The 10,544-nt window shown below is 44.5% G+C and overlaps 1 protein-coding gene across 6 annotated transcripts in view; it reads right to left on the bottom strand.

Moving 5' to 3' along the window:
* UNK (unk zinc finger) overlaps positions 1-10,544 on the bottom strand; it is a 38,654-nt gene that overhangs the window by 16,638 nt on the left and 11,472 nt on the right. For all 6 annotated transcript variants that reach the window (XM_052687659.1, XM_052687657.1, XM_052687656.1 and 3 more), the window contains exons 2-7: positions 6,195-6,404; positions 4,727-4,903; positions 4,194-4,324; positions 3,913-4,048; positions 2,209-2,326; positions 1,170-1,254 (exon numbers count right to left, since the gene is read on the bottom strand). In XM_052687659.1, coding sequence (XP_052543619.1) covers positions 1,170-1,254; positions 2,209-2,326; positions 3,913-4,048; positions 4,194-4,324; positions 4,727-4,903; positions 6,195-6,404 — 857 coding nt within the window. The remainder of the gene's footprint in view (positions 1-1,169; positions 1,255-2,208; positions 2,327-3,912; positions 4,049-4,193; positions 4,325-4,726; positions 4,904-6,194; positions 6,405-10,544) is intronic.

The raw sequence follows: 10,544 nt of genomic DNA on the forward strand, positions 1-10,544 counted from the left end.
ACACACACAGAAAGGAATACAGCTGTCAACTGCACAAAAAGAAAGTGGCATTGACTTCTAGTATTTACATCTAATACAGCTCAGCATCTTTACACCATCTACACAACTGGCACCACACCTATACTGCAATGTCTTTAAATTACTGACTTCTACACGTCTCTCGTTAACAACCAGCAAAACTCAAACTAAGAGCATATGCAGTAAATGGACTCCTGTTAAATTTCAGGTGAATATTTCAGTGCTCACCTTAAAAAGAAAGGACTAAAAAAGTGCAATTCCATAAGATGGCACAAGAAACAGCCACGATGCAGTGAGCTAGCTGGCCAAAGAATGTTACTCTGACTTGAAAGGAACGTAGTACTGAGTGCAGTTATCTGGTTATAAATAACAATCTCCTAAACAGAAATACTACATAATCCACAAGGGAGTTTGTTAAACACCATTTCGTTATTAAGATTAAATTCTCTCTTAAGCTTGCTGAGCAGTTGCACTATTGTGTCTTGGGCCATTACAGCCCACAGCCCTAGCTATAATTACTGCTTGTCTGCAAGGCCTCCTATAAAAGGAACTCTGAAAACCGTAGGGAATTTACTCTCACCATTCTTTGACAAAGGCAGCAATTACTAATTCTGCCATTAACAAAAGATAATCAAATAACAAAGATCTGCTCAAGGCCACAAACTGTGTCAGTATCAGAGCCAATCTACTGAGTTATAAGTAACCTGTTCTAATTACTGTAAATTTAACAGTGAGACTGGAGTGCAGAAACTGAGCAGGAGTCACAGGACTTAGGAGCTAACTGTTAGCTACGAACAAAAGTGCCACAAAAGAACACCATCACCAGTTTACCAATGGTCAGATTTATTGGCACAGGCTGCTCAGGAAGTGGTAGAGTCACTGATCCTGGAGGTGCTCAAGAAAAGGGCAGACGTGGCAGTGAGTGACACGGTTAGTGGGGACGGTGGGGATGGGTCGATGGTTGGACTTGTGATCTTAGTGGTCTTTTCCAACCATAATGATTCTATGAATTGTCCAAGTTAATACTCAGCTTTTGAAAATCCTTCACAAAAGTTCTAGCTTTATGGCCCTAAATTTTACACTATCTATTCTGGCCAGAAGCTCTCCATAGTTCAAATATCCATGAAAGATGAGAGAATCAGCCCACGTACGTTCTACGTGTGCAAAGGCACAGAAGGGTCCTCGGGGACAGCTGCCAGACTGCTGCATATCATTGCACTTGGTGGATTTGTAGATCTGAGGTTGGGAAAAAAAAAAAACAAAAACAACCAGACATGAACAGGAAAAACAGTGACTGGCAGCCCAGGTACAAAAGTACTATGAACAGACTTAACAGCAAAATAGAAACACAGATAAAAGGCACAAAGGCCAACAGATTTTGGGATCACCACTTCACTGCTTTGCTTCGATGAAAGAAAAACCCACTATGGTTATGGAAACACCAAAATATGCCCATTACAGTTAAGTTCACGCAAAGAACACCCCATACAGTCAGTTCACCCAAAGATCACCATTTGCCATCCATTCTCAGTCTCATTTGCAGCTCCACGGAAGTGGTAAAAGGTAGGAAACAGTTGATAGATAACAGCACAGAAAGCTACAGCCACATTTGCAAGGAAAATGACAAACCATTGACAATGACTGTGGGAAATGGATTGTTCCCCCTCCCCAGGTTTGACAGGCAGTGACAATGGTTACTTGGCTGATACAAGCCCAACAAAGCTTTTCAACACCGTAACACGAAGCAGACCAGGACAAGGTCTCAATTCCACATCCTGTAAGGACACTGGAACTCTCTGGGCATGCTCACTTGGAGCGTGGTTGCTTACAGTATCAGTCTGTGGGTATTAACTGTTTAGTGCAACCATCATCAAAGGAAGATTTTTCCTCATAAAAACAGATGCTTAAAATCCACACCTTGTTTTCACTCCCCCACCCAGGTATCTGCTCTCCTGCAGACCGGCATTTTCACCCACTTTTCTTACCCCTTCCCATCCAATCTACTGAATGAAAAGGCACCTCTGTCAAGCAGCTGAATTTGAGCTTCCAACATGCAGTTCCTCTGAATCCCAGGACCACGCTGCAAGCAGCCCACACACTCTCCCAGCTGGCACATTTATGCATCTCATCAGCCTGGAATACGTTTGCTTTTCCGTTCAGCTACCCAATGGTCTGAGGAGGTTACTGTACCTCTGGATGGAACTGCTGTTCTGTGCGAGTGTGGCAGTATTGGCACGAGTCTCCATTTTCACACTTACTAGGATCTCCCCACTCATCTCCATGTTTCACACTGGGACATGGTGAAGATCTGTGTAAACAAGGTAGTGATAGACCGTATGAGATACACTAACGTGTTTTGAGCTTTGCTTCCTCAATCAGCAAACAGGCTCAGCTGCCCACCCCCCCAGCTGCACAATCTGTTTGGCTTATTGCTGCTTCCCTGCCCCCACAGTGCTGCTCTTACATCGTCCTCCCTCTCTTCCTTTTTCAGTGAAAGAAGCACGGCTTGGTTCTCATCTGAAACTGAATACAACCTGAGCCAATGTAACTTAACAAAATTAGCAGCTGATGTGATTAGTGTCAGAGACGCTTGGTCTGGTTTCTCTTTCAGAACTGTACATTCATAGAAAGCTGGTAAGTTAATTGGCTAATCCTAAAACACGTAATACCCTTACAGAGGTATGTTTCCAGGGTTATAGTGTGGCCATGTGGAAAAGAGGCTGAGTCAGGTCACTGGGGAAAAGGCAAGCCCATTTTCTTTCTCCCAGCTTGGAACTGTTCTGTTTCCCAGGTCTGAATTTTTGCTGTGACCTACTTCCTCTGCTCTTTATGCTCTTACTCATTCCCTCAAACAACAGCAGAGGGAAGCAGATAGCAGCAGCAGATGCTTGCACAGAAGAGGCAGTCACATCAGCTGGGGGTGGGGAAAGCAACACAGAAGTAAGCAGTGATCAGGAAGGGAGAAGCTTTCTCCTTTCCCCTTCCCAAAAGGGCCGAACAGGGGTAGAAAGCACATGGCTGCTTTGAAAACTGACTTAGGATTCCAATTTCTCCTGAATGTCTTTGTATTAATGTTCCTTTTATATATATACACATATATATATTTAATTATTGTTTTTAAATACAGGACTTCTGTACCAATTCAAAAATTTCTGTGAATGCTGGGGGTGGAGAAGGGAAGTGAGAACATCCACGGCATTTTCTCTCCTTGCTTTCTGGTCTGCTCTTATGTTTTTCAAAAAGGAACTAAGGAAAAACCCTACTGAGACCTCAACAAAAGCTTTGTTGTGTCAGAGGAAACACGGACTTATAACTTGGATGAAACTTGGTGAGGGAGACACAGCGTGCAGAAAAATCCAGTGACAGCTGAGTGATGAGAACACCCTGGTGCCTCAAAGGCAGTTTTAGCATCTGGTTAGGAATGCACATCCAGCTACAGTACTGGTCACACTGTGCCTCACGATCCCCATCACTAGGCACAGACAACAAGCAGCTTGATGATTTTGAATTCCTCACCCATGAAAACATTGCTCAGTAAATTTGTTTCTAGTAGGGGTCTTTTTTTTTCTTCCTTGCACTGCTTATTTTAAAATAAGAGTTTGTATGAGAAGGGGAAGACTAACACAGTCACTATTTACTATAAAACCAGAGCTGTAACATGATTTAGCAACAGTTACTTATTTATTAGAGACACTGCTTCATCTTTAAAGCAGAAGTCCTTCTTTGTTGCCCTATCTCCTGGACAGAAGTAACAGTCCATTGCAGCTGTCAGGACAGGTCTTGGAGGCACACTAAAAAACAGTCTGACAGAGAAAATCCCAGATCCTTCCCCTTACAGACTCCTTCTATACCTCACTACTCAGCTGGGAAACAGATGACCCAGGAGCAGGGTACCTGTATTTGTGTTTCCTTGGGCTCCTTCTTCTGTCTTTGCTATTGTGATAGTATGGACAGGCATAACCCTGGCGACAGAGACGAGGAGGCTTCTTACACTGCTCTGTCTTATAATTTCCCAATACATACGTTGTATCTGCAAGAAATACAACCAGTTAGGCAGAGATCACCATGATTTATATTTGATACACAGAAGCTTTGAAAGGAGCATGCACTCCACAAAAAAAAAAAACAACAACAAAACAGACCTTTTCAGTCCCATAGAGCTTACTGGCACTCACCTTGCCACCTTGGCTCCTCACTGAGTATTTTCTCTATCATAGCATGGCTAGCAGCAACTGCAGATTGACCCTCTATGCCACCTTCTGATGTAGTCTGACCATTCTGCAAAGCCTCCATGGCCTGAAGCTCCCTTGGTGTTAAGTGAACAACAGACAGATTGAGTAGATGGAGAGACAGATAAGCACATAGTAAAAACTGTGATACCAACACAGCAACAACCCTTAAGTGGGTATATTTATTTCATACTTCTTTTTTGGCAGAACAATCTTTGTCAAACAGCAACTGCAATACATGTTCTTCATTCCCAAGCAATTCCAGATGCACTATTTTGATGCACCCACAAATCCCCACTGCTTCACTGTGCTCCCTCCCCCCATTTTGAGGATCCTCCCTGCAGATTTTATAGATTTGCCTTATTAGGAATGGATGCACCATCTCACCCCAACACTAAGTAGTTGGGAAGCAGTACGATCCTTCAATCATCTGAGCATAGCAATCACCCTTTTCATTCAGAGCTATAAGCTCCACTAACCTGATGTCATACACAGGAGAGCGTAAATCATGGGGCCCATGAGCAAAAGCACAGTGGACTCCATTCTTTGTGCAGTTTCCCTTGGAGTCTGTCTCATGGATGCAGATTCCAGTTTTGTAATAGCGTAAGTGATACCTCCTCTCTGTGTCTCCAGTAGTTCTATGCAAGAAGGGACATCTGAGGTACAGGAGAAAGGGAAGAAAAGCCAAACTTTAGTCACACTGCTAGTGAACTCAACATTACTGGAAGACACAGTGATGATAAAGGATGCTGTAAGTTGACATACTTTCGCCAACTCTCCTATATTGTGCCTTTCAACATTACACAGAACCCTTAAATCTGTCACTGCATAGTATACAATGGTTTCCCTCCCAAGCAGACAACTGGATTACTAAGCCAGCAGCAGCTTGTTATTCTAGCCTAGTAACTGCCAGGGATCTGGAAAGAGCAAGGACACTGTCAAAGCATTCTGATATACTAGCCATGATTGAAGGGACATCACATGGCACGTACCATTTCCTCAGCAGCCCATCTAGACTTCATGCTGTTACTGCTTCCTGCTGATGCACTCCTATAGGGCTGCAACAGTCTATCTATAGCCAGATGCATCCTTCGTGCAGAGCACGGGACAAGGAAGGAGAATCACAACCCCACTACTTTAACTCATGTTTTGTTTCCCCCTCTGAGGCAGAGAAAATATCATTTACATTGAGAAATACAAAAAGAACGAGACGGAATAGGTGAAATTCGTATTTGCAGTATTAAGCCAACACTACAAGCCAGCAGTTTCGAGATAGCATCAGTTTTCATTGGTTGAGTTTGAGCCAGGTACGAAGCAGTGACCTAGAAGCCAAAGCCCCCAAATGTTGTATTTCCAGTCCCTTCCAGCTCTCTTGTAACAAGGAAGAAAGCACTGAAAGAGGCCTCAGGCTGGGGATTTATTCCATTTTGCTGCAGCCACAAGAACTTTACTTAATTGGGCAAAAAATATTGTTTTCCCAATAAAGAGCCTTTTTTTCTGTGTGTGTTTGTACTGGCACAAAGAAAGCGAACTGAAATTCCATCTTTCTATAGCATCTCTATATAAAACACTCTCTATATTTGACCACAGTTTGACTACACTATTTATCTTTCATATCTGTCACGTGGGTGAAGCTGTACTACTGGGTTAACCCTTTAATTGCTGGAAACGGCCACATACATTTGCATCTTGCTCCACTTCAGCTTACCAGCTTCACGACCAGGGATGACCCAACAAAACAAACTCTTCCCTCTTGCCATCATCACTGCAACAGGCCTGGCACACACGGATTGCTACTACAGTTTTTACATCTGTTCTCATGTTATGTATGTTACAAAGCTGCTTTGCTGCTGACCTGCCTCATCTCTACAGGACCTGGCTGGAATCATCACCTGGACTGATCCCAAAAGCTTCATGCCAGCAGAGCAGGGTGCAGATTTCACTTACTCGTCTCCTTCTGGGCAGATTCCTGTGGTCTCATCATACTTGGTACAGTAAATGTCAGGGCTGTAGTTAAACGTCCCATCCCGACGGCGGATAGATCTGCGACGGCGCTGGTTGACAAAGTGCCAATGGAAGCAAGTGTAGGGCCGGTGCTGAGTGCACTTGTGCTGCACGAAGAGAGGGCACTGCTCTGTGCGGAACTCCTTCAGGTAACTGCAGACAGAAAGGCAAAAACAGGAACTCAGGACAGGAATCTTAGAATCACAGGGGCTGCAGGCTGGAGGCAATACTCAGTTCCCCGCAGAGTCAATGCCAGGCCAGCAGCACCCAGCCCTGAGCTGAACCCAGCATACTTTCGTCCAGTGCTAAAGGCTGCTGGTTGTCTGTAAGGGGCAGAGCAGTGCCCAGCTTGGTCAGCCCAAACATCAGTGCTAAAGGCAGCTGAAATCACTTCCTACAGCGTCTTTCAGAATCATTGCAAAGAGGCACTACACCAACTTTGGGAACAGCTTGTGAGAACGTACAACTCCTAAGCCCCTTTCCAATCATACCCAGCTCTGAATTGGAGACCTGTTGGGGAAACAAGGGTTTGCCTTGCTTTGAGATACATGCCCAGGTAAAAAAAAAACAAACACAAACTACGCTTCCATCTTTAAAGCTTCAAGTTACTGTGAGAAAAAGATGTAAATAAATACACAGATAAGAAACTTTTTCCTCCCTTTTCCACCTGGTTTATCTTATTTCCTCCTTCAGGCACACGATCAACCACAAGGATAACATCAATCCATCTCTCTGTTGCAGTCTTGTGACCTCAGGACTCGCTCCTAAGGAGGGGATAACACCTCACCTCCTGGATGCTTCTGTTGCTTCACTTCCACATGTCACTCTTGGAGAGTACGTGCCTCTTTTCATCCCGAGAACTAAAGAAGCCACAAGCTTTTATTTGTGACACTAATAACAGCCTCTAAACCCAGATTGTAGAGGATTACAAAATGGTTTAGATCAACACGATGATCTGACTGTGATCTGAGTGGAGGTGCTTACAAAACCTACGCTGCCTGAAACCCATCAGCTGTATCTGTAGGTAATGCAGGGATGGCCGGAGGACCCAAATCCCACCAGGTGAGGCTCCAAGAGCAACGCAGGGGGAACGCAGCAGTCATCTTCTGGGCTCTTATCTTTGGAGGTCTGGTTAAAGTGCCTAGTAAGGCAATCTGTCAGGCAGAAGAAGTGCTGGGGTCCTGCTGGAAGCAACAGGGTGGTGTAAGAGCAGACAGGGATTCGTTCGGAGCAATATGTGTACTCTGGGGCAATGCAACACAGTTCAGGAATTTGTGAAGTATTCATCCCCACAAGATACCATCTCTCATGGCTCTAAATAAATGGAAATATGCCTGAAGATGTATTTACAGACGGCGGCATACTAGACTCATTCAGAAAGCAACATCCATAAATAAAGCATCCTTTTCCCCTTACCCCTGACAAGAAAGCCTGGCTGACAAGAAAGCCTCAGGAAAATGCACGCATCCAACAAAAGTGATTTTATTTGTTTGCTGTGAGGAGAGAATATCAGTGGCAGGAGCGTTCCTACAGTGGATTTTGCCAGCATTCCTTCCTCTCGACCTCCAAACAGTTGGGCTATGCTTTGCCCTCCACCCACAAAGGCTGAGGGCTGACCAGGAGCCCCACAACAACAGCTGCACAGGGACTAAAGCTCAGTACCAGAAAACATGGTGCCAGCACACGGTTCACATGGGATAGGTAAGGGCTAACAACACTGCTGGGTTCCTTTTCACTTTCAAAAAGCCAACTTGGTTCAAATGGGAGCTCCCCACTATGAGCATAATTCATTTAAAAAATGAACACTGTAATAAAATTAATTCATGCCTGAAAAGCTTTCCAAGCTCTTGGGTCAAGAACAGGTCTAGAAGGTGGAATTCTATACATTATTTTGTCTTACCAGTGCACTAAGACTTGTAACAACATTTAGGTTAGAAAGTGAATTAAGTAGATTTCATGGGTAGATAGTGATAGGAGAAGGAGAATGGATTTAAGCTAACTGGGGGGAAATTCAGATGAGGTGCCACTAAGAAATTCTTTACCCAGAGGGTAGTGAGGCCCTGGCACTGCCCAGACCTGTGGGTGCTCCATCCCTGCAGATACCCAGTGCCATGGATGGGCCCTGGGCACCCAGCTTGTGGCAGAGGACCTTTCCAACCCAACCATTCTGTGATTCTCTGATGATTCAATGAAATTTCAGCAGTATGATCTCAGACTGCTCTGCAGAGGCACTGCAAGGTCACCAGTCACCCCCTTCTACCCATACATCTCCATGCACGCCCTTGGAGAGATGAGGTTCATAGAACATCCCAAGCTGGAAGGGACCCACATGGACTGTTGGGGCCAACTCCTGGCTGTCTCTGGTTCTCTGGAAACCAAGGGGAGACATCAGACCCAAACAACCCAGGTACAAAGCATCAAGCCCAACACTCCAGTGCTCTAGCAAGAGATGGGCTTTTATGAAATACCATTAAAAAACAAAACACAAAAGGAAGAAACAGAAAAGCCTTAAAAGAAACACTAAAACTGCACGACCAGCCAAGCTGAAACAGCTTCTTTTAGCTGGTGAGGTTAAAAACACACACACTGATGAGGGATTTGGGTCTCTGGAGCGTCAATTGATGCTGAAGAGCATTTGAAAATTAATTGCATTTCATGATTGGCTAAACTCCCTGGAGAAACATTTATTATAATGTAAATGAGAGATAATTACATAAGTAAATGGCTCACCTGAGAAGTGTTTAACACCTAACTTGCTTCATCAGAAACTCATTCTTTAATGTTGTCTATTAAACAAATGATCTCTCACTCTTAATTTCAAAGCAAGGCCTGCCAACAGGTGCTGCTAAGCCCCCACCAGCACCCCATCATCCACCATGGAGCCCAACAGAGGAAAACCAGCACAGTCACATTAACTCACACATTTCAAGCCCTTCAATCACTGCTTCAGCTTTTTCTTTTCTCAGCCCACTGTAACGTTTCAAATTACCCTTCTCCACAATGGCCTGAATGGTAAACTGCCTCACAGCCCTGTGTTTTCTTGATTGATGAAGTGAGTTTTGTCTCCTTTGGGAGAACACAGGCCACTCAACCAACCACTCTGTATTAAAATACATGAAAGACGTCCAACCCACGTGCTTTGGGAGCAGAGAAAGGATACACAGCCTTTGCACGACTGATGGCTCACAGAGCAGAATGCTATGAATATTTCAGTGGTCTTTCTGCAAAGGCTCCAAACAGAAACACACAGATCCTCCCAGTGCACGTGGTCCTTGCAGGTATTTTCCCAACAGAGCTGAGAAAAGGAATTTCTGAACAACCCTTCAAACATGTAGAGCAGCAGTACGTATTTCACAGCACGTCAGCCCCACGCCGTGCCTTTGCAGGAAGGGGAACTCTAGTAACTGCAGCTTGCATTTCTCAACTTCTCTCTAAAGGTCTCACGAAGACACAGGAGGGGCAGACATTCCCACCCTTATTTCATACAGCAGTTACTCCTGTATTTACTTTTAAAAGACAGAAGATTCATCAGTACTCTGCAAGTCACTTCAGGAGCACTTCCACTTGTATGTGTATGGATGTAGCATTTCCAAGCTCCAGTTTTGAAGTGGCAAGCACATAGCTTGATCTTCTGATATCACTTTATGTCAACAGCAACACCCAGGTTCCCGGAGGAACGCTTATCATTTCTGATTCCTATTCAACAAAGACAAATGCAATTCTAAACAAATAAGCCACAGCTGGCCAGAAGAACACGCAGCAAAGTCACCAGGCTGAAACGAGCACGCAGCTGAGCAGGATGGACACAACTAGAAATGAAGACTTATTTCACTAGGAAGACAAGAGGAGAAGTTATTAAACTAAATTTGAGAACTCCCAGAGGCTAAAGGAGGGGCGAAGCATTAGGGAGGATAAAAGATCGTTCCACTTCCTCTGGGGTGGGAAGTGGGAAAGAGCAATAATTGCTCCCTGTAATTCACGCCGTAGGAGAACCGCCAACTGCTCACAACTGCCAGCACAGCTCTGCTCCCCAGGCAGCACAGCAAGTGCTTGTGTCTGCAGCCAGCACTGCAGGCTGCTCCCTTCTGCCTGCACGGACTGAGCTGCTCTGGGATCTGCAGGGACAAAGAAGAGCAAGAGGAAGCTGAAAAATAAAATTAAAAAATATATATACGTACACCCTTCCAAACATCACCAAACAACTTTAAAACTAAAAAGTTGTTCTGAAGAAACTGAGCAGCTTCATTTTCAAACTCAGTGATTGCAGCCTTGCTTTGCTCACCGTTGCTGTAT

This window comes from Tympanuchus pallidicinctus, unplaced genomic scaffold, assembly GCF_026119805.1.
Source record: "Tympanuchus pallidicinctus isolate F22 unplaced genomic scaffold, pur_lepc_1.0 scaffold23, whole genome shotgun sequence".
Classification (NCBI taxonomy): domain Eukaryota; kingdom Metazoa; phylum Chordata; class Aves; order Galliformes; family Phasianidae; genus Tympanuchus; species Tympanuchus pallidicinctus.